At 42.3% G+C, this 23624-nt stretch overlaps 1 protein-coding gene across 1 annotated transcript; it reads right to left on the bottom strand.

Moving 5' to 3' along the window:
- Positions 1-1538: 1538 nt before the first annotated feature.
- LOC112975093 (alpha N-terminal protein methyltransferase 1B-like) lies at positions 1539-8727 on the bottom strand. The gene is given in 3 exon segments (XM_026084768.1): positions 1539-1855; positions 8459-8636; positions 8638-8727. Coding segments are annotated over 3 exon segments (495 nt in total). The 3' UTR covers positions 1539-1628.
- Positions 8728-23624: the final 14897 nt, after the last annotated feature.

The raw sequence follows: 23624 nt of genomic DNA, 5'->3' as shown, positions 1-23624 counted from the left end.
TAGGAACAGGAACTCTGCTCTGGAGTATTTTGTATCTGTCATCACACCTGATGCATTGGGTATAATTTCTCTTTGCCATGTGAGAACTCTGCTACAGACTGTACTTCTTTCCTTTTCGGATCTTGGAGAGGAGAAAGCGTAACACTGTGATATAAACTTGCCATTCAGGAAGCTGAATCTATATGATGTCTAGGAAGTGTGAAATCTTTCCCTGAGCACAGGCTTATACACCACTTGAATTCCACAAATGTCCTTTGAATATGACTTAAGTAAAATTTAAGGGATGGATATGCCTTGGGCTGGCTCTAGACTTATAAGTTACATTTCATTTTCTGTAAAAGTGCCATTTACCATCTGGTTCAGCTGCCTTGCTGAACTTCCTTTATATTTTCTTATTTTGTTTTTGTAGAAAGCCTAACACACCAAGGACTTGAGATGTTGTAAAGCCTTTTTGCGTTAGCATTAATGCAAATGACTATTCATAAAAATATTGCAGATGTTCACTCAAGTAATTGTGTTTTGCTGGCACGCTGCCCCGGAAGCATCTATCAGGTACAGTAAACTTTTCCATCAGTTGCCCTTCACTGCTATGCAGGATTTATATCTGTTGTTAAGCCACACTTGTTTTCCATCCCAATTCATTTAAACTGTGTCCTTTTTTTTTACACAACATCTAATTAACTTATTGAGCTTTTTTCCACAGTTGATCATTAAGGCTAAAAAAAGGTTATCTGGCTACCCCAAATTTGTACATTTGAGTAGATAATGAAAGATCTATGGTAACATTACATGGAACTAGTCATTTTGTGAGCGGAATGCATGAAACTTGGTTTCCTGCAGCCCTTGGCTTTGTGGATTCTTTAGCGTCTAATACTGTTGTTGAGCTTTTCCCCTGAGAAGGGGAACAGCATTCAGAAATGACTGGACTGCACTTTTAAAGATCTACAGATTTCTAGAGATGCATTTAGGCATGAATGGGATTTTCAGACAGCTAAGTGCAAAAGTGCTATCGGTATTGCTTTTAAAACCCACTTTGCATCTCAGGTCAAAACAGACCTTTGAAGACCTTTAAAAATCTGCCTGCAAATGACCTTAGTGATACTGGAATGTTCAAGAAAAAATATTTCTCCTGATGGGTTTCTCCAAGTTCTCTTTATCCTATACACCCCTAATACTGGGAGTAGGATGGTTTTTCTTGCAGCCTTCTCTGAAATATTGATAAATATGCAAAACATAAACTTGGTATTTAGTCTCAGCTACTTTCCCAAACGTATTGCAGGAATTTGCACAGGCAATTCTCTTACTGAAACCAGCAAAGATTGTATCATGAAAGGTCCCAGTTGTACACTGAGAATTAATCCTCTACCCAAGCCTAACTAGAAGAACCCCTTGCACAATTCTCTTTGCAGCTTCAGAGCATAAGAAAAGAATGCAAAGAAAGTTAATAATGACATATGGCCAGGCAAAATGTATATTCATTATGATGTGTGATCTGGTAGAATGCATGTAAATTATATGCTACTGGACACAATGAAAGTCAGTTATGACCTGTGATTGAGCTTCATGCACATGAAATATGACATACGGTGCCATTTAAAATCTATGTGACTGGGGACAAGGTATGTCATTTATGACACATGACCACTGTTCCTTGCAGAAGATGTGATTAGATGACTCACCCCAATAAACTTCCTGAGAAATTCCCTGGAGGACTCAATGTCTGTATTGGAGAGTTCAATGTAGTCTCCCATCATGCCCTCTTCTGTGGCTGGCACCTCCTGGTAGAAGTGTTTGGCCCTCGCGTAGAACTGCATCTCACCATTGATAACTTGACTTGTTAAAGCATAAAGTTTCACTGCAAGCAAATAAATCATTATTTTATTATTAACAACAGATATTTCTAGGTTAGTTTACTGTTCTGGAGGCATGATGGCTAAGATCTACAAATCTGGATTGCGCCTCCAAATTAACGAACCTTTGTTTCTAAAGCAAAGGTGGAAGGAAAGGTGTTGTATTTAATCTTGCAAGGCCTTGAAGGGACACAGCACCCCTTGGGCACATTCAGTGCCTCACAGGCTTAGACCCAATTTGTGTCATTACACTGCATGTTTTCAAGTCAGTGAAAAATCATTCAGGTTTGAAGATGAACATTCATGCCAGTGAGAGCAATAGGGTTGGTTTGCTCCCAGAAAAGCTGTGGGCAGTATAAATTGCTGTGCAGGATGATCATTTTGGCTGTGATAAACCTAACTGCTTCTTACAATCTACAGACTTCATATACACTTTCTAGCCATTGACAGTTGCATGGAGAATGCACCAAGAAGAAGAGAGAGTGTGGATGAATGAAGCACTTGCTCTGGTTTATTTTTAGTGATACTGTACAATCTGTGGCACGGCGAGTAAGTTGAACTGAAGAGCAGATGGTTGTCTCAGGCCTAAATGACTATACAGAGGGGAGACAATTTAGAACAGACAGTCCTAAATTTTCATCTGTCACAGATCAAGGAATGAGATAATTAGTGGGTGATATACTGGAAAGCTCCTGTGTGCCAGAGGCTGGGATGTTTCTTTTCATTGCTTGGTTATTTTGCTGGTAATATACAGCAATCATAAGTTTGAAGCTGTTTTATTAAAACCTGAGAGGTCTATTTGGTAAAGGGTTATTTTCCCCGTTCTTTGAAGAACTGAGATCTATCCTCCGCATCCTGGGTTTTTCTATGCTTGATGGGCTTTGGCATATGAACAGTAGTTATGCTTTGTATTGCAAAAGTTTGGATTCAGACAGACCAGAAACAGTTTGCTTGGAACCCATCGGCTCTTGCTGTCTCACACACACATACAGCAGGTTTTCCTTGTGTGTGTGACACAGAGCTATTGCCCACCAGGCCTTCCAATGAAAACACAACTACAGGCCTGCGTGTGAAAGCTAAGCAATAACAAGAGATGGATTTACACCGGGAACAAGTCCTTGTGCGCACTGTTCTGCAGCGTGAGGCCAGCTCTGCCGCAGATTTCAAGTGTGTTCAAGGAGCTGGAAATGAGCAAGCAGCAAATACCTTTTTGGTTATGAACAATGGAAATGGACACATCCCTGCAGACTAAATAAACGGAAGGACGAGGGAGCCGTTCTGAGTTAGCCTTCTGGGTACTACGCCTTTAAATTCCTACAGAAGCATTGCTGGTAACTGCTAAGAAGGGTCTGAACAGGCCATGCCTTGCCTACTCCAGCTGGGGAATGGGAATTATGCCCTCCATGCAGAGGATGAGAGCTAGGCCAGAGGCCCTGAATATAAGCCTGGAATGTATTTATTGAGGGCAAGCAAGCTCAGCAGGGAATGATAAGTGTGTGCCTGCCCATCCTCAGCAGGAGAATGACATTCTGGAGGCAAATAAGGCGGGGGACAAAGGAAGTAGGATGGGGAATAATTACCACCAAGGACCACTCGGAACAGAATAGTGCTATTGGGTTACACATAAGCAGCATGCCCGGCATATCCTTCATCCAACAAAAGCAGCATTACCAGCCCCTCTTGTCATCACCTGCTTAAGTCAACTGCTGAACGAATACTATTAAAGCTTTAATCCATTACACATTTATGTTATGCCTGAGAAATTTATACCACAAGCAAGCATTGAGCCCAGCAAGGGTCAAACCTGGGGGTTTTACACACTCCACTGATTATATTCACATACTCAGAAGAAACCATTTAACTGAAGAAATTAATACAAAGAGGGTAGCAGCCAATCCCCAGCACAACCTGGCCAGGGTATTTCCCAGAGCCCAGGAAACAAAGGCTTCACTGGTGGTTGTGATTCTTCTAGTAAAAGATCTCCATCTTCCCCTGGGAGTGGCACCATCTTCTTTTCCCTGAGTCTCTTTTTTTTTCCACTCAGATGCCAGAACTGAATCCCTGGATGTTAGCTTTACAAGACCTTCCTTATGAGAATCCAGTGATGACCTCTAGGGCTTGTTTAATGGAACTATCAAAGGATGGTGATTTATCCCATTCTGCTAGATGGAAGGGAAAGTTGTTTACAGGCTGTTTGCACGCTAGGACAGGGTGCCACAGGCAGCTGGCAGCATGAACAACAAATATTCAGAGCCCCTCTACTCAAAACACAAGCCTGACCCAAGGCAACATATGGAGATGATATGCGGTTCAGGATATCAGATCTTTAGTGGGTGCTCTCAAATTTCTCACTCAGATCCAGTATCAGGCTCACAGAATGCCTGGCGGGATTTGACTACATACACCAACTGACTCGGACTCCCCCCTAGCCAGCTGGGACCCCAGGGACCTGCCTTACGTGCTGGCATCTGAAATCAGCTCTGGTCTTAGCATCTGTGGGGTTTTATCTACCCATTGAGGCTATGCAGAGATCTTTTTATGCAAGCCCCCCACCTGAGGGCATGCAAGGACACAGGCTAACATGAACAGTGGCACAGTACCCAAAACATACTCCTGCAGACCTATGGTCTCACACATGGTGTGTGCGAGCCATACAGATGCTTTCCACCTCTTACTCCCTCAGTGTTACTCCTCCCTCTCATGAATTTGCAACACTGCCAACTTTCCCACTCCACAATCCAATTTTCCAGACACAGACAATCAGCCTCACCTCTGACCATCTTCTTGGCTGTACCTGGCATGCAGGCGCCTGCAGCAGGACCAGAGGTAACAGGAGGAGTGTCAGCTTGCAGGACTCTACCCCAAAAAAGCACTGTGAGAAGGCATACGTCCTTGGTAGCAGTTAAGTATTGCAGCTCCGCTCCAGCACACCTCCACATCACAGAACCTGTCTAGCCAGAGGCATCTCCCATTCGAGGACCCATGTGGGACTATCTCATGCATCAGGAAATGAAATACTTTTGAGATCTGTTACTGATACACAACCTGATTCCAATGTACTTTGTAAAGTACAGCATGGGCAGGATAGGACAATGGAGCCTGTAAGTCTCACAGAGATTTGGGTGGGATGGTGTAGCTGTCTTTCACAGACAAGGTTTTCAGGAGTAAGTTAGGTGACTTGTAAGGCTTCAAGTTAGAGAAGCGTTTCTCATAAAGTAAGAAGAAACTTTTTCTCGTGACATGCTTTGTCTCTCAGCTGAACCTGCTGGCAAGACCTCCAAGTGGAGATGGCTAAGATGAACCCACTGAAATAGCAGGCTGAGAACAGAAACTGATTCCCTAAGTGTCACTGAACATTCATATCAGAAGTTAATAATTTTCAGTCACTGCAARCACTATCTGGATGCAGAGCGGTGACATGGAGCTGAATGCCAACCCCTGGGCTAGACAGAGAACATTTACCTAAGCCCTTTCCCCTGCAAAGTCCACAACATTATCTCCACAATTTTTTATGGATCACTTCAAAATTTTGTTTTCCAGATTCCCAGCGCAGCTGATCTAAATCTCTAGAGAAATGGGAGCACTTAACAAGGAGGACTGGGTGCAATCCCAACCTGCAGTAGACTGTCTTATAGTTCTTGATTGCAGGGTTTGCTCGGCTAAATTTTCTTGCCAGAAGCAAATGTTGCAAATAATTTTTTTGAAGTTTTTATTTGTGAGCATTATTTTGTGGCTCCAACTGCTTTCTGCAAGATACTTAACTAATTCCAGATTGGCTGAGTATTCCCTTTTAAACGCAACATCTGCTTTGTGCATCAGTTGAAAAATAGTTATCTGGGTCCAGGATGGAATCCACCTCTCTACTGTGGTCTGAGGATCACTTAAATTCTGTTCTACAGAGGATGAACATCAACTCCCCCAAAGCAATTTTTACATACAGACACATGCCTCACACTGGAATATTTGGCTCTGTTGACTGATCATTCGAGTCTTTCACTACAGATCTCAACCCACTGGCACAAAGTCCCACAGCCCATGTAAACACATGCATAACATTCAGCATCTGAATAGCTCCATTAAAATCCACTGGGCTTAAGGGCATTCACACACATTTAAGTACATTGTTGGATCAGGGCCTAAAGCTACTCATGTCTTTTATTTATAAATGTTACTCTGGTCTGTAAACATGACATGTTTCTCTTAACAGACTGTGATACCAGATATGCTCAGCTCATAGGTAAACATGCCTAAGTGCTCTACCACTGAACCCAGTAGCGGAGGGGTGGAATGAGTGTGGAGTTAGTATAGTGCAAAGCAAAGTTTGTACCTTGCTGACCCTGGGCTGCACTGCAACCTTCAATGTGAGGCCTGGTTTCAGCGCTATTACTGATGCTCGGAGTTAAGCGCTTGCTTAACTACCCTGCTAAGTGATAGTCTTAGTGCTGTTTAAGGGGTTTAACAGTGTTTATGCAGAGAGATCTGGATCTAGTGTTTAAGCCTGAAAAGTTCAGTTCATTTCTCTTCAGTTGCACTCTGAACTGAATTGGAAAATGTAATTCTGAAGAGATGCTCAGACCTGGCACATTCTGTCCTCTCCACTGCTTAGAGCACAGGATCATGGGATAATCCAGGTTGGAAGGACCTAAGGAGGCTTCTAGTCCAAATTTCTGCTCAAAGCAGGGGCAGTCATAAGGTCAGACAAGGTTCCTCAGGGCTTTATACAGTTGGGTCTTGAAAATCTCCATGGATGGAGAATTGCACAACTTCCCTGGGCAACCTGTTCCAAAGCCTGACTGCCCTCCTGGGGAGAAAGTTTTTCCTTATATCCAGTCTGAACCTCTGTTGTTGCAATTTATGCTCGTAGTCTCTTGTCACCTTTATTCCATGACAGTTACCATGGAGTAACAGACAAACTGCAGGTTCACATGAAGGCTTGACTCGCAACTAATTTGGATATGCTGGCAATAAGCTGACACATGGAAAACTGTTTAGAAAAGTTGTAAGAATGATTCAGGACCTGAAAAATCTGGCAGAGGGGCTCTTCAATCAGATAGGCAAAGGCTTAACAAAACTTGTTGGCTGGGAATGGGAATTCAAATAAATTCAGACAGAAATAAAATACAGTTTTAAAACAGTGGAGCAATTAGGCCTGGAAACAGCTTAATGACGGACTGATGAATTCTCAGTCACTTGGAGCCCTTAAATCAAGGTATTTTTGTCTTCATAAACATATACTGTGGCCCAGTCAAAAGTTACAAGCATGACACAGGAACCATTATGTGAAATTCTAGGCTAGATGTTCATAATGGTACCTTTTAAAGCCTTTAAGTGACTATTAATAATTATACTAACAGTTACATTGTAGGAAATCCTGCTTAGTTTCTAATATGTTGTGTTTACTTTCAAAACAAATGGAAGAACAACATTTTCCTAGATTTTTTGAGATTATATGGACCTATAATTAAGTTTCCTTCCTTTCCATCTTTCCTTCCTTTCCATTTTTCCCATCTACCTACCATTAGGCACAGGAGAATTTATCTTCCCTGCTTCATTTTAGATAGTTGCAGATACTGCTGTATGTTAAAAGTCACACCGAATACTAAAAAACATGGAAATGCCTTTTCTCTTTACAAGACTTTTCAATTCTAGTATCTTAAATAGAGTTTCCACTGCGGTCCATGTATTTTCACACAATCAGGTAAGATAATCCACTTGCCTAAATGGATCCTTCAATTAGGAAGGAGCCCTCAAGAATTCACTGTGAAGAGCAGCTTAGCAGGTTGGACAGACAGATCCTTCCCATCTCAAATGCCTACAGATCTAACGTTCAGTGGAGGCTGTATAACTCTGCTAAAAAAAGTGACATTTAACATAATACAGATTCAAGTAAAATCTGCTTTTTAACTATGTTGTCCTGGGGGGATCTTTAGTTCTTGCTCAGGGTCAAATTCTCATGAGAACTGAACATCCTTTTTCTGCACCTAAATAAATGTCTTGGCATCCTGTAACCAGAGGCTTCTGCTGAAACTGGGCTATAAACAAACATTTTGGAAGTATTTTCCCACCAGATAATAAACAGTGAGCAAGACAACCTGCTGCAGAGATCTGGATTACAGAGGCTCTTGATAAAAAAATTAAAAATCATTACAAACACTTGTCCAAAGCAATACATATGACAAGGCTAAGGACACACTGGAAGACAACAAAATAGGTATCAGACAACAGAAAGTAAGGCCTGTCAGTTCCGGTACCTTTGCATTTGTACTTCCAAGTTCCGAACAGGTCAGTGTATGCTCTAATTTAATGGTGACAGAAAAGGGTCTAACACTACCATCAACAGAAAACAGATTTTATCTTTGAGGTCTTTCCCTTCCCCTCCCTTCCAACAATTTGTGGGGTATTTAGGTAAAACAAGAGGATACTGAAGGACACTGAATTAGAGGGAGCTGAAAGGGAGAGCAGCAAATGGTCTAGTTCACACTGTCTCTAGCAGGGCTCCTCAGAACTACTTGTCATTAATGGGTTTGTATTCTACCATCTAGCATGATATGTCTTTCCGGAAAGCGGTCACACATGCACACAGACGCTCCTGCCCACCAGTTACTCACCCAGGGGAAGCTTTTCCAGCAGATAAAGGTAACTTTGAAAGAAGTCATTCCGGATTGCCTTATGCAAGACGAAGGACATGCTGTGCCGACAGAGTTCTTCATCTGTCTTATGCCAGCGTGACTTAAAAGCCAAATGTGCTCCCTTATATGCCATGACAAAGACTTTTTTTGCAAGGGTGGAAAGTTGCCGTGGCTGGTGCTCTCAGCAAGGCCTGTCCTTCTGAAAAGATAGAGGCAGTGTCATTTAAACTGTGGCAATGTGCTGTCATTCTATATTGGGGTGTGTGTCTGGAGCAGAGCAGGGGGTGGAGGCGGGGGAGAGTGGAATGAGAAATGCTGGCTGTTGGCACTCGTTCAGAATAATCTCTGCCCTCCTAAACCAGCAGGTGCTGGAAAGTGATAAAAACCTCCACCAGGAAATTGCTTAGCCAGGGTAAAAGTATATCTACTCTGAAAAAGAGGGGATTTAATTCAATTACGCTTTTCTTTGCCTAATCTCTTTAGCCTTCACTTCAAAGGAACACAGATATTATCCAGGGTCTCCCAGCTATCTCTTCTAAATCTCAGAGGGTGATTTTGTTTCCCAGCCTCTCCCTCACTATTTGTTTTTCCGGTCCAGAGGGAGCCAAAAGAAAGGCCAGAAGAGAGAACATGGACATGCCTCTACACAGATCATATGTCCTAATAAATTATGACTATAGCAAGCAATGAGGAAACAATAGGTTTAACTTTATGTTCTGCCACTGTTATGGTAGGGCAAGCCACGTTCTATGCACTTCAGTCTGCCCTGGCTCATTGAATCTGTTGAAATGGTACAGACTACTGCCATGTCAGCAGAGACTAACTCGAAGAAGTTGCTGTCTGGGAACACAGGAATGATAAAACCCGGGAAGAAGAGTTTTTCTTTTAGCTAACAATACAGACAGAAGAACAAAAGGAGACAAGCTGTTCATTAATAAACTTAGACAAATACATTGGCTGGAAAAGAGGAGTTCAGATCATTACAGCAACAAAATTCTGGAACAGGAGGACTAGGGTCAAAAGCTGAACTGCTTTTAGGATGGAGAATGGTAAGTTTCTGAAGGGGCTGTACATCTTAAGTACATCACATCCAAGAGGAGAATCAGGCCCTTAAGAGACAAGGACAGACAGACAGTGTTCAAAACCTTGTTTGCCACTCAGCAGCTCAGGCACTTGATGTGGTACAGCTTCGACTCTCCTGAGTTGCAAAGGTACCTGGCAGGGAATAGGAGCTTTTGTGCTGACTCCACTGAACTCCACACACTGCGCTGTGAGGGCTTCTGCTTTTCAAGCTGTTTATCCAACTGTTTGCAGTGTAAGCACACTATGACTGAGCAATGCACGCTCAGAAAATGTGCGTTTTCATCACAAAAAGGTTGTCATACTGCCGTGCCGTCCTGGACAGTGTTGCAATTCCTGCCAAACATCTGATCAAGATTCTGAGAGCAGAACAAAGATCTGGCCTTCCCCAAGGAAAATCGCTAGTAATTTTGCTGCAAGTGCATTTTTAGAAGGACTCTCTTTGTCTATGTCAGATGCTGCTAAGCAGCATTTAGTAATGCATCAGTTAGAGAATATTTTCCAACATGACTCGCTTCCTTGGAGGAGCCAATTTCTATCTGTGTGCTTTGATATTACGGAGTATTTAGGGCAAAAACATCTCTGGGTATTACTGCCTTTCTCACCTCCCCCACTACCATCTCATACTACCCGTTCTTACCTAAATGCCTTGGCATACTGCTCCCTCAGCTGTTCTAGTCTACATGATGGGGCAACTGCATTGGTGAATGGATCAGAGAATTGATAGACCTGAAAAGTAATTCAGAAAAATGTATTTATTTTTCTTTAAAGTTGGATCAGTTCCCCAATCCATCCCACAGCTGACACAAGGGAATTTGTCATGTGTTACAGTATGGGGGCTGGAACGACCACCTGGGATGGAGGTGAGGAGGGGGAAGTGACGTGGCCACAGCCATGCAGCAGCCTTACCAATAATGCAGATTTCCTCCCTGTACCCTGTCAGAGATGCAGGCAGAGGCGGTTCCATGACACCCGAAGTTAATCTAAGTACTGCAAGCTTTGTTCCTACCCTCCCTGTTCCTGCTTTCCTGCTGTTGGCGTCTCTGATGAGCCATTTCAGGTTGCTACATTAGTTGTCTTTTTCTGTCAGGTTAGCATAGTGAACCAACTCAGTGCAGAGCTGAAAAGTGCCAGAAAAGCACAAAAAGGGAGGCAAAAATGTGCAGTTGAGGATAGGGTGGAAAGGGTGGGATCACGACAGCCAGGGGTTAGTTACATCAGCTCTTGCTCCATGGTGCCACAAGCTGAGCCCTCCTTCGAGCAGAGCGCTACACTCTCCTGGCCTGAGAAACGCCAGCCATCTCCTGCAGTAACTCAGACTCAAATCTTCTTCCTAGTTACGTACCTATCAGAGAAGCATACGGCTCTCTCCAGCTCATTTTGAAAAACATGGGCTCAGATGCATCCTGGTGTACCTCTCTTGGTTTCTTCACAAACCTGGCCCTTCGCCTTTGCTTATCTATTTTCAGTCATTTGCCAGTTAGTGCCGCAGGGACAGATGTGCCATGACAGCATATTAACGCTTTGGAAAGACATTGCATAAGATCACTTTGTAAGATGCCGCCTAGCAACTCAGAGCCCACCTGTTCCACATTTGACACTGCAGTCTACATTTGTCACGGCTGTGGTTTTGGCAATGCCTATTGTGCAGCAAAGCAACCTCTCTGCTCAAAGGCAGCGGTGACTCCAAGTGTGAAACCTAAGCCCTGGTGGGTCCCCGTGGAGCCAGGAGCTGGGACAACACTGGGGAGGGTGCTGGGGCCACAGCCACAGGGCTCCCAGTGGCTGCAACACTCATGAGGCCATAGGGAACTGGGCTTTTGCATTCACTATGAGGATGTGAAGGGCAAAGGCAGAAAAGAGCCCTGTCTCTCCTACCATCTGCGCAGAAGTGAGTCTTAACTCTCTCTTTGGGCCCACACATTTGGGTTCCTCTGGGCCTATGAAGTCACACTGGAGGCTGGGACTCCAGCGAAGCTCTGTGGGTTTACACCTCTGAGGATCTGGCCAATTGCCACAGTGAATATATACACAAGGGAAATAGGGCATATTTCAGATTGAAATGGTCACTCCCTATTTTTTTAATGCTCTGCTACTGATCCTCTCATAATATATTTCTAGTCTGTTTTCCTTAAGAAAAAAATATGTGCAATCATGTTGTATATGTCTCTGCCTATGACTCTGAGTTTCCCTGTTACCCTTTCCCCAAGCAACATTTAAACTGGCTGTAATCTCAAAAAAAAAAAAAAAAGTGAGGTCTCAAAAATACTTCAAAGCTCACATCAAAACAGTAGAAGGGGTAGAAAAACAGTTCCCATCCCGGTGTCACTCAGCCCAGTGAATTTTGCCCTTCTGAGACACCAGAAAACCCACAAGCAGGAAGGTGAAAGAGTAGCTCTGTGCCTCTCTTTCCAAGTTGCCACGTCCAATCATTCAACACAAACCTGTCAGAAACTAAAGTTCACAGAATTAGTTCCTTAGGCTGAATGTTGGCTACAAATGCTGTTGATAAATTGGCAATGGTCTTAAGAGTAGTTTTCACTCACAGCAGTCCTGCCCCACACAAGAAGAATGAAGACCCATGGAAGCTGGCATAAACAGTGATCATATTTATTCTATTTGCCTGTAACCAAGACTTAGTCCCCACTCCAAACAGCCTTACAATCACTGTGGAAACACATTAAGTCCTCAGATACTAGCACAGCAGAGTAGGTGAATGATAACACCCCCAAGGCTGTTAAAGCACTTCCTACTATTGCTGTCAAAGATTAGACAGAAACACAGATTTATGCCAAGAAGTGCCTGGAGAAAAGCCACAGAAATTTTAGTTTTTTTCCAAAAACTCAGGTGCCATATTCTCTGCATATTTCTCAAGAGCAGCATCTCAGTGTCTCCAGATGAGAACAACCCACAACTGTGCTAGCTTCACACTGTCTCCTAGCTCCGTATTTTGAGCAGGAAAGGTATCAATTTACCTCGCAGCTGCACAGTTCATGCACTAATATATAGCCTTCATCTCCTTTAACAAGAGTGCAGCTTGAGTATGGACACAGTGGCACCCATACTACCTTTAGAGCTACTGCTGAAATGTGGGCCAGCTCGCTTCTCAACTTTGGTGGCCTTTCCCAAGGGGCCATTTGACTCTTTCCAAAGTAAAGGCAGAAAGCCAGCCTGTTTGTTAGTAGGGACACCAGGGATTCTGGACCTCAGGGTAAACTGAAGCCCTACACTAAAATAACAGTGTAGACACAGCCATAATGCATGACAGTCATTACCTCAAACAGCTTCTGGTCTAAAATAAGAATGCGCTTGTATTTAAGTGGGTAAACAAACAGTTCCTCCATCTGTCTTCTTCCTCTTCCCTGTGCGATCGGGCAGTCCTAGGATATCAGATTTATTACAGATTACAGTGAAGGATTAGCTAGGGTAGCTTCTTGTTAAAATACCTGCAGCTGATCTATGCCTGAGGGTGGCAGGTTTAAAACAAGGTATCAGGCAGCTCATAATGAGTCACTGCAAGATCCAAGGCAGATCTGCTTGTTGGAGCATCGGGGTATTTAAAGAGAAGCTGGACTTATTCTTACATTAGTAGGTAACTACCTGCCTCCAGAGATCTGATCTGTATATGCAGATCTGATCTGTATATTCTGAAACATATCAGCTGCACAGAAGAGAAAAAGAAAACGTGCACTAGCTCCACATATCATGCAGGTCACAAAAGGTCAAATTTGCTTTTAAATTACTGCATTCTGCTTACAAAACACCTGGTATGCAATGTGATCTCTGCACAGACAAGCCATCAGATTGCTGTAAGATGTCTCTTTATCTTAAAACAGCCTTTATATGAATTCTTCTCCCTCATGCTCAGGCCTGGCATATGATGTCAGGAATAGATGTTAAACCAAGTATTTTTTTTCTTTTTTTAAGCTCTGACAAGAAGTTTTCAAAAGTTCCTGAAAACCACAGGATCACTGTGACAGAAGAATAAGCAGAGAGCACACGTGCAGTTATGCTGGCAAATCTGAGGGCAGGGAAGAACAGCTGTAGGTTGGACAGCAGATGGTAACCTTTATAACTGACTTCTCTGCAGCCAGAAGAGCAAGTGCCTGTGTCGTTCTGACTGCAGCTTCAGTGGCTTATTCGGAGCAACAGCGTATGCCAGTGTCTGGGTGTCTAGCTGGGAGACTGTAATATGACAATGAATGCACTAATTGTCCGACTTGTTGAAGTCCAGAACCCTAAGTCACAATCTTCACCCACCTAAACTCTGCTTAGATGTACAATTAGACTCAGCAGTCTTCACAAGAATTACTGTGAAAATAATTTGTTTTTAGTTGAGTGCTGAAATGAGAAAAAATACTGTTTTGGGTTGACCATAAACTGAAATATTTGTTTCCTCACACGAACAAACATTCCGTGTCAGGCCAAATGAAATGTCTTGCTTTGTTTGCAGGGTTATTTCTCGTCTTTATTTGTTTATTTGTAATTACATTTAGGTAAATTTGGTTTCAATGTATCATTTACAAGTGCAAACAATAATAATGCTGTTGTCACCAGCAGACTAGTCCGTCTTGCAAAATCACTTTGTGGCAAAAGGACCAAGTAAATGCAGAGCAAAACAGGTCCTTAGGCAGAGACCCAGTTCCTAGGATAGGACTTCTAATCTCTCATGAGAGATCTTCTCTTTGAATCACATTTCCAAAGCACAGTTCATTGCCTGTAGGTCAGGATGACTCACGCCCTTCAGGGCATACCCTGCACAATTCCCTTGCCCTTTCATGGGTACAGTCACAGCAGCAATCTGTTATCATTTATACAATTGGAATTTAGCAATCTGGAATTCCATCTAAAGCAACAAACACAGCCTGTGAGCCCTATGGGTAAATACATTATAATTCATGTAAATGAAGTTGCCCAGAGCTTTATTCCTATGGAGAAAATACACAGTTCTTTCCCTCTACTCCTTCTAGCTCTGGAGCCAACACTAAAATTACATTTTTAAGGGACTGAGGGAAGCCACTTAGGTAGGAGTGGGAGCTTGTCCCATCACAACTACAAGGAAGGCGACAATCACAGTGGGGCACTGATTTGGAGATCTGTAAACACTAAGCTAACCTAAACAGCAATATTTGGGGAGGACTCCTGCTTTGGCTGCAAGGATTTTATTTGGTTCTGGTTAGGGGCTCTGAAGAGAGCTGGGGCTGGAGAGAAGGAAGGGCAGGGTTCCTGATGAAACTGCAGCAGGGGCTGCTCTGTTGTTCTTGATAAGAAGCATGACAACTGTGCCCACAACATCTGGTTTTCATTGAACCTTAGTGAGAGTTCCTTGCTGAGTCTCTTCCACCCCATATGTGGTGGTTTAATTGATGGAGCCTGAAAAGGTTTTAGGTCCAGCATGGAATGCCGCCTTTCTCTGTGATACGTGACTCCAGATACAGTAAGGGCTGGGCTGCTTAGAACTGTCTTTTAAAAGCATTTCTTCTTGATATTGATTTTTGTGTATATTGCCCTCTGTTGGCTCAAGTGCACGATAAAGCTCCTTCTCCAGGAGAAAGCTAACAAAAATCTCCTTCTGGCTGAGTGGCAGGGTCTGTGGGTTTGGGAAAATGAAGGATCAAGTTAGCTGTAGCCTTCTGTGTGCGTGCATGCATAGTACGTATCCCCCATTGCTCTGTGTTTAAGAATGAAGGCACAGCTCTTTAACCAAGGAGGAAGGAGGTCTGGAGACTGGCTGTCTCAGTCATTGTGGACTGCACATAAGAAAAGTTTTAAGGAGTGACCAGAGGGGATAGTGGTTTGGTGACCCAGAATAAAGCAAACGCTGCACACTCAGGAAACAGCACAAAAAGCAATACAGAAAAGCCTGTGGGAGAACTGGGCAAGTGGGAGATAAGCTGGTCTTGACAATCTCTTTCAACTCTGGTAGGTAACTGCCAGAAAGGCTTTGGTAGAGTCTCTCAAACAGGCTTTATGTTCACTTCCAAAGCAAAAGAAAGACAGTAAACCACACCATCTGAACACAGCATTGCTGGAAAAACATGCCTCTTCACCTCCTCTCAGCTGGACCGTATCCAAGGCATAAGACTGACCCATCTGCTCAGACCAAAATGCATCTTGCCCAGTAGCTTGTCTCTGACAGTGAATGGTAGCGATGCCTAGGGGAAGTGATTAAATCCATTAGCCAAGAAACTTGTATTTCAGCTAATTCTTAGCATCTACATACCGCTTTCTCACAGCGCCATACCATGTATTTTCATGAACTCTTAAAGGACCCAGGCATCAAGGCTCCCATCCTGGGCATATACTAGTGATGAGACAGGACACGACGGTGGTGATGCCAGGGCAGGACAGCCCTCCTCTGCAGTGGGAACATCAGGATAAGACAAAAAACTCTGACATGAGGAAGGAGAGGGTGCAATGGATAACAGATATGTAGAAGTGATTTGGTCAGACCACAGGTTAGAAAGATCATTTAACCTTCTGCAGTTTGCCAGAGATGGAGATGGGACCATATGGCTATTAGAGAGACTGAAGTGAAAAGACTCAGGTTTGCAGACAGGGAGTTCTGTGGATCCGTCCCTGCTGTTGGCTAAGGTGGCAAAAATCAAACTGGCATTTCCCTGATGCTCTTCCCTACCTAGTATAGCAGCACATTACCTAACAGTAGTGGAGAACATCCTTTTAGCCAAGGCACTTAAAACTGACTGGAAAATGTGTTGTCTGTGAGTAGTGGAGCTACACAATGTTTGGTTTCCTTTAGATTTGTGTCTTACTGCTTCTACCTGAAATAGTCCACATACCTCTTCCCACTTGCCATATATTGCAAAAGATCCACCTGAGACAAGAAACTGCATGGGCTGTGGTCAGCCTCAAGCTGTTCTGGGAGAGCTTGGCCAGCCCATTCATCTGTGCCTAGTGCACATTTAGTGACTGGCCCCTTAACTGCTGCCCAGCAGCTGAACTCTGCTTAACCCTCGTCAGTGGAGTCTCTTCATCTACCTGGAAGCATGTTCTCTCTCATCTACCCGGCAGCCAGTTTGCACAAACCTCTCAGTTATCTTTCAGATTCGGTACACATCTTTCAATGGTGACTGCACTTCGCCAACATGTCAAGAAATTATTAGAGGGAGGAAGAAGAGACCTGATGAAAGCATAAAACTCATTTCCTGAGGAAGCCCAAAGAAAACAAGGTGAAAGCAAAAAAAAAAAAAAAAAAGTTGACTGTAGGGAACAATTCTGAAGACTGACTTTAAAAGGCCTCAGCCACCTTTAGCTCCTGAAAAGGACTGGCCTGGCAGAAGGAGGGGAGTGCACCAGGGAACTGGAAGTGGGAGGGGGTTAGGAGCTCTAGGCAGCAATTTTACTGGATCAGTAGAAGTGTCACAAGCACACTACCTTCTACAGTTCATATATAGTGTATTTGTGAAATCGCTGGCTTGGATAGCCTTCATCCTTACATTGTCTTTAAGTTATGTGGAATTTCACAATACCAGGAACTATCTGGTTAAATCCTGTGCATGCCTTGGAACACTAAACTCAGTTTCTGGAAAACTAAGTGATAAGTATCAAGGGGCAAGAAAACTAGATTAAGCCCAACTCCTGGACAGCATAAACACATGGGAACATGGATTTCAGAGAGTACATACATACCTCTTCTTGTGAAATACTGTTCTTACACAGAGGAGTGACTCAACTTTCAAAAAACCACTTTTGTTCAGAGCTGAAAGTAGAAACTTACATGCACAGACTGAAAACTATTTGCTTTGCATGACTGCGTGCTATCTGAGCTTTCACACTGCAACTGTTCAAAAGCAAAACGTGTGTGTATTGTCCTTTGGAAATGAAAAATAATCAAGACATGAGAAGTTTGAGATGGTTAAATGTTTCCTCCAGAGGCCAGGGATTAGAAGTCTGGACAAGTAGCAGAGGAGGAAAAAAAAGAGGAAAATAAAAGAAGAAACTCTTAAGTGACCTGACAAGGGAAACTTAAATCTTATTTTTAAAAGGTTAGGTTGTACTAAACCTTGAAAAATTAAATCCACAGCTGTCTCCAGAGGACTATATCTCACTAAGAAAGCTTCAAGTAAGTTTATCATGTATCCAACACCTAGACATTGGACCTCAGGGACCACTAGGATAGTATTTCCTCTGGATTAGCAAGAAGGCTAGAAAGTGACATTTGTATGAGACTAACTTTAAATTTAAAGGGTTTTCTTATTATAAAATGATAAATGAAGAATGAGCTTACTGGGAAGGAAATCTCTTACGGTTTATAAATCTAACACATCCCTACTTTTTCTTTAAAAGTGCATTGCTATCTCCTAAATTAGTTTTATTTGGTGACATCAGTAATTTGATGTTTTTAAGTCTGTCACCCTCCCAGTGAGGATCAACATGTTCTTTATGAGCAATATTTTTAATCTTGTAATCCCCTTTATGAGGAATGCTTTTAATTTCAGAGACCATGAACACTGGCAACGAGACAATATAATATATATGAAAAAAATTCCAGACGAAACTATAGGAAACACAGGATAGCTCTGGTACAATTACAGTTCTTTTCTGCTTCTGGGATTCTTCAGTATTAGTCGATAGAGCCCAGGATATGTTGGAATTAACTAACTCACCTCACTGTGCCTTGCCATGACAACTGATATGCCCCTGGGTTGCAGGGAAATCTTGTGCATCGTATGAGATGCAATGCTTAGCCTGACCTGGGTGAATTAAGGACAACCTTAATATGTTAACTTCAAAATTTGAAATCCAACAGTGAACTGAATTTTGTACAGAAAGCACAAAATAAAACACAGATATCTATACAAATGCCAGTGTCGGAGTTTAATTGGATGAAGCTCTTTTTATTTATATATTTTGCACTTTCTATGTGTCTAAAATTCACTAGTGTGTGAAGAACAGAACAGACCATAGCTCCACACACCAAAATTACTGTAAGTTGTGGCCGGGCTATAGTAATCTAGCATTACCCTTTTCTGCCCTCAATGCACATCAGTGACAAGTACTATAGAAAACCCTCTGAGTTACGTACCTACGTGCTACTCTGTGCCCGTGCAGACATATGTAAAGGAGGTGTAATGAAGAAAAGGCATACCTAGCAAAATTAAATGGGGAAAGCTAAAAGAGGGGAATTACCTAAACAGCTCACAGATGGTAACTAAATTAGTTGAAAGCTGGAGGATTGTTTTTTCAACATACAGCTCAACAGCATTGTAAAACTTCCTCTATTGTAACTCAGAAGCTCATGAGAAATAGTCATTACCAGAGCTGAACTCCTGGACTCTCTTACCCGGGAAGGGCCGGACCAAGGCCCAATCCTCCCTTCCCCTGGCTTCCGTCCTCTTCTGACAAAAGCCTTCTCTTGCAAGTTTGCCATACACTCGCTAGTCACTCCCTCATGTTTCACGGCCAGCAATCTCCCTGGCCATTTCTGTGCTGAGCTGCTTAGGACAGCACCTGGAATCCACGCTGCTCCAGAGCTGAGCTGCCTGCAAATCTTATCTGCCCTTGTCAGAGGCATTTTGGGAAGCACCCCAGGGTACTCACAGGAAAAGATCCTGGAACACTCTGCTTGTCTGATATCACCCCACCAGGAACTGATGGCCTAGGTGGAGTGACAGGGCCTGTCTAGGCAGCAAGCAAGTGCAGCCTTAAGGCTCTCCTAACCAGGAGGGAAATGCAGCCACAGCCCCATGATGTGCCTTCACTCTATGCACCCTCCTTGTCACCAGCTCCCAGCTGATTCTCACTCACCTTACATTTGCTTTTAGCACTGTCTTTGCTGCACAAGTTCTTCCAATTTCCACCCTTGCCTCATTGCCACAGTTGGTTCTGGAAAAGGAAAGTAGGGTGAAAGGGCAAGTGCAACAAATCAGACAGAAGTACTGTTCATCCGTCATGTGGGCAATAAAAGACCTCTCTTAGCATCCATTTGGGTTCCTGATAAGTCTAAAACTGACTCTACCCATCATTCCCCCTACCCCATGGACTAATTCCTCTATTATTACCAACAATGATGTAGGTAAGACAAATTAACATAAGAATAGAAACCTTAAAGGAATTTACTGTGCACTCATCTTCCACATTCTCTCAGACTTAAAGCCAGAAGGGACTGTCACAACCATCTAGTCGGTCCTTCAGTGTAATATGTGTCCAAGAATCCTATCCATGATCCCTGCATCAAGACCAACCTTATCAGTACCAAGTGGAAGGATTACTTTGTCTCTGTAAACAACATGAAGACATCCTTCTTGCCTATTGGAAAGGCTTCAGCTGAAGTACCGTGTCCAGGTTTGGGTACCGCTCTTCAAGGAAATTATGGGCCAACTAAGTAACTTTGATTCGAAAAAAGAAAGGTTTTCTTGAAGTAAGGGCAATCGAGCCTTGGAATAGATTCCCCAGGAATACTATAATGTCCATTACTGGAGATGGTATTAGTGACAGGAATAATAAGGGTACAAATGATTTGGCCTTGTGGCAAGGGGATAGACTGAAAGAGGTTGCTTCCAGTACTATGTGCCATGAATCTATGATTCTGTTTAAGCTGCAGCATTTGTTTCTACTCCCGATACAAACATTGATAATAATGTGGAAGCATCCAATCATGACTCCTAAGGTAAGTTATTCCACCAGTTAAGTGCTATCCCACTAAAATTTTATGCTCGATTTCGGGTCTGAATTTGTTTAATTTAAATGCATCTCCTTGTGCTTCCTCTCTGCTATACTTCTTGTGCTTTGGTTAAAAAGAAGTGGAAGCAAACAATGTGATTTCTACTGGCTGCAACAGGAGCAGGATTTGCCCCCATATGAATGGAGGATAGTTCAAAATTTTAATAAAAAAGGTTTTGGCTGCAAAGTGCTGAAAGGCGGCACTTTTTCTTAAGAAATAGCCATTGTCTAAGATATTTATAAAGAATTATTGGAAATTGAAAATTTTTCTTTGAAATTGTTTGAAACAAGCAAATTTTCTCAAGTTAAATGTCACCTAAGCAAAACAATTTCAGTTCAGGTGTCCATTCCTCACCTTTCCTTTGCCTGTCCCTTTTTTTTGACAAAAACTGGGGAAAAAAAGGCAAAAAAATTTGAGCAAAGTAGAAGAAGAAAGATTTTGATGGTCACATTCAGAATTCTTTTATTTTGGGGGAGGGAAGAGGGGAAGAATTCCTGATTTGTGACCAAGTATAGGCTTGTTCAAGTGTAAAGGAGACCCCTTCTCGCAAACACTTAAGCTGGTGCTTTATTACTGTGGCAAAATTAAGCACACGCTTGAGTGCTTGCAGAGTCAGAACCATAAAATAGCATGGCCTTTACAGCTATGAGCCTGCTTTCTGCCTGCTGCATCTAATAAACATGAAGAGGTGAAATTCTGTCCCCATCAGGGTCAATGGTAAAACTCCCATCGACTTCAGTGGAATCAGGATTTTGCACAAGAAATCTGCATCCTTGACACTGGGGCCCACAAGATGATATTACAGAGACAGGCCATCTGCTCACTCTTACATGGACACTTTTATATTTGATCTTTCTATGCTCTCCTTAATCCCATTAAAATTAATCCAGACTGAAAGTACAACTTTGGCTCTTTGCATAGGGATATTGCATTTCAGGTTTTGTGTGTTGGAAAATAAACAGAAATGAGATGCACGAATTCTAGTGCACCATGCAGAGGACATTGAAAATACACAGCCTGCTGTTCTGTTGCATTCCTCACAGCAAAATTCATTCTTACAGGGTGGCTCCATTAAGAAAAAGAAAGGTAAAGTATTACCATTGTCTCATATCTTCTAACACTTAGGTTAGCCATGCTTAGGAAATGAGTAAACAGATATTTATCCTGCTTTGCAGGCAGCTGTGCAGGTTTGCACGCACACATTTTGTTACACTCCTGCCACGAAGACTGCTGAGGCTCAGGATGGCAGAAGTCAGTTTACCACCAGCTGGATACACTTGCTCAGCCAAGTGAGCAATAGCATACGGCAGTCAAAAGAGATTGCTATCATGGAAGTGAGCAATTCTGATTTGAATAAGCCAAGGGAGAAAATGGTGCCCTTTGCTCTGTAGTGTCTAATTAGAAGAAAGCTCTACTTCTCTGTGAAGAGGTCTGTTTCTTTTCACGTCTTTAAACTTTTCTTTTCACATCTGAATAAATGAAAATCTGCACATAAATTTCCCCACTGGTTAAAATAAGCAGCAAATTGATGCATTTCCTTAGGTCAGCATTGAATTAGGCATACTACGAAATACAAATCAAGCTCTCCATGGACACTCCTGTTTTCATTTTTGTGAAGTCTTGCTTTCAAGGATAGCAAGAGCATCCAGTGTTTAATAGTATGGTCATGTGTCATATCAAAAATTTCCTTCTCTTGTGCAGATGTCTCTGCCACTGCTGATCAAAAAGGCATTCAAAAATCATCTTGATCTGTGTCCCAAAATTAATTTCATCATGGAGAGTTAAACCAGAGTTTCTCTTTGCATATCAGATTTTGCTTTGCCTTGTCTCACTTCTTCCTTTTAATATAAACATTTAAGCCAAGGGTTTATTACCTCCATGCCTCAAACACTTAACTATGCGACAGCACACCAGAACAAGATTGTCTCTGCCCCCACCGAGTGGCATAGTCTAATCACTTAAAATAATTACTCTGAAAGCCATCCTTTCAGATTGTGGTATTTTATTTTAGCTAACCAAGGTCACTACAGAGTTCTAAACATAGTTCATTTTTAAAGGGCTATGAAAATTTCCAATATTCATTATTTTCCCCCTGAAATCCCTACCTATTTTTTTTTCCTGAGAGAAAGATGCACTCTTTGAAGGAGAGATTACAAATCTCAGGGTTGTTTTGGTTTCTTAGTTCTTCAAGGAAGAATCTAATCTATTACATTTTAATAATTTAAATTTCTATAGAAAAGCAATATTGGTTATTTTGTTTGATTCTTTTTCATGATGATGTTGAAATAATTGGAAAGGATTCAATGAAACTTTGAACAAATCAGACCCCAGAAAAACATGTAAAAAAATAGCTTAGCCTGCTTTATGTCTCCTTGTGTATGCTTCTGACATACAGGTGAAGGGAATCTCTAAGGTCTCTAAGTAATGCCATAAACCTTATCACACTATAACAAAAGGGGCAAAAGGAATTGCGCAATGCAACATAAACAACTCAGGGAAAGAGTGTGAAACCAGCCCCTGGGCAGCAGTTGGTTTGCAATGTAATTTTGACAGAATCTGCCATGTAAGGCAAGGTTTTCAGTGTTTATGCCACGTGGTCATCTAAACCCAGCATCACCTGGCACTGATGGACAGACATTGCTTAACATCGCTTGTGGCTCAATTGCTACAAGCAGAGCAAATCTGAGGTCATTTTGATTTGGTCTCTGTTAGGCTGAGACAGGCTCTGCTCTCCTTCCAGGCCCTGACAAACAGCCAGTTTTAGCCCAGGCAGCATGGCACACTTAATTGCAATAAAAGTTCTTTCCCTCATATTTTTCAGATCTTACTCTTTTGCATCATTCTCATCCTGTAATCTTTGGCCTACTTTTTTTATGGGTGTCTAAAACTACTCTGCATATGCAACCAGATTAAAAAAGAAATTTCAGCAAATAGGTGGAGGTTGTCAGGTATGTGGTACAGGCTATTTATTTAGATGACTTCAAAGTTTAAATTTTGGCTCATACTTATTTGAATAACTGCTGAAATATGACGAATATTTTTTGTTGGTGTTAAAGAAAAAAATGAAAATGTAAAAAAAAAGGTAGTGTTCAATGTGATTATTGGACATTAAGCTTTTATTCTTAATATTTTGTGGCAACAAAAATGAAAGCTTAGGTACCTGGCCATCATTTATTTTTATATTACCTCTATGACTTCAGGTAAGCAGCCATTTCAGTTAAATGTAATGAGACTGTAGGTCCGTGAAGAGCACTCCAGCCAACTACACACGAATGAATCTGCCCTGCATCTTATATTTAACTGATAATAGTTGCTACAAAGTGGCATTGTCCTTTTATCCGGAAACCCAAACAACAATCCCTGCTCCTCAAGCGAGTCTTA

Source organism: Apteryx rowi, unplaced genomic scaffold (assembly GCF_003343035.1).
Source record: "Apteryx rowi isolate R43461 unplaced genomic scaffold, aptRow1 scaffold_65, whole genome shotgun sequence".
NCBI classification, from domain to species: Eukaryota; Metazoa; Chordata; class Aves; order Apterygiformes; family Apterygidae; genus Apteryx; species Apteryx rowi.
This window is presented reverse-complemented; position numbering and strand designations above follow the sequence as displayed.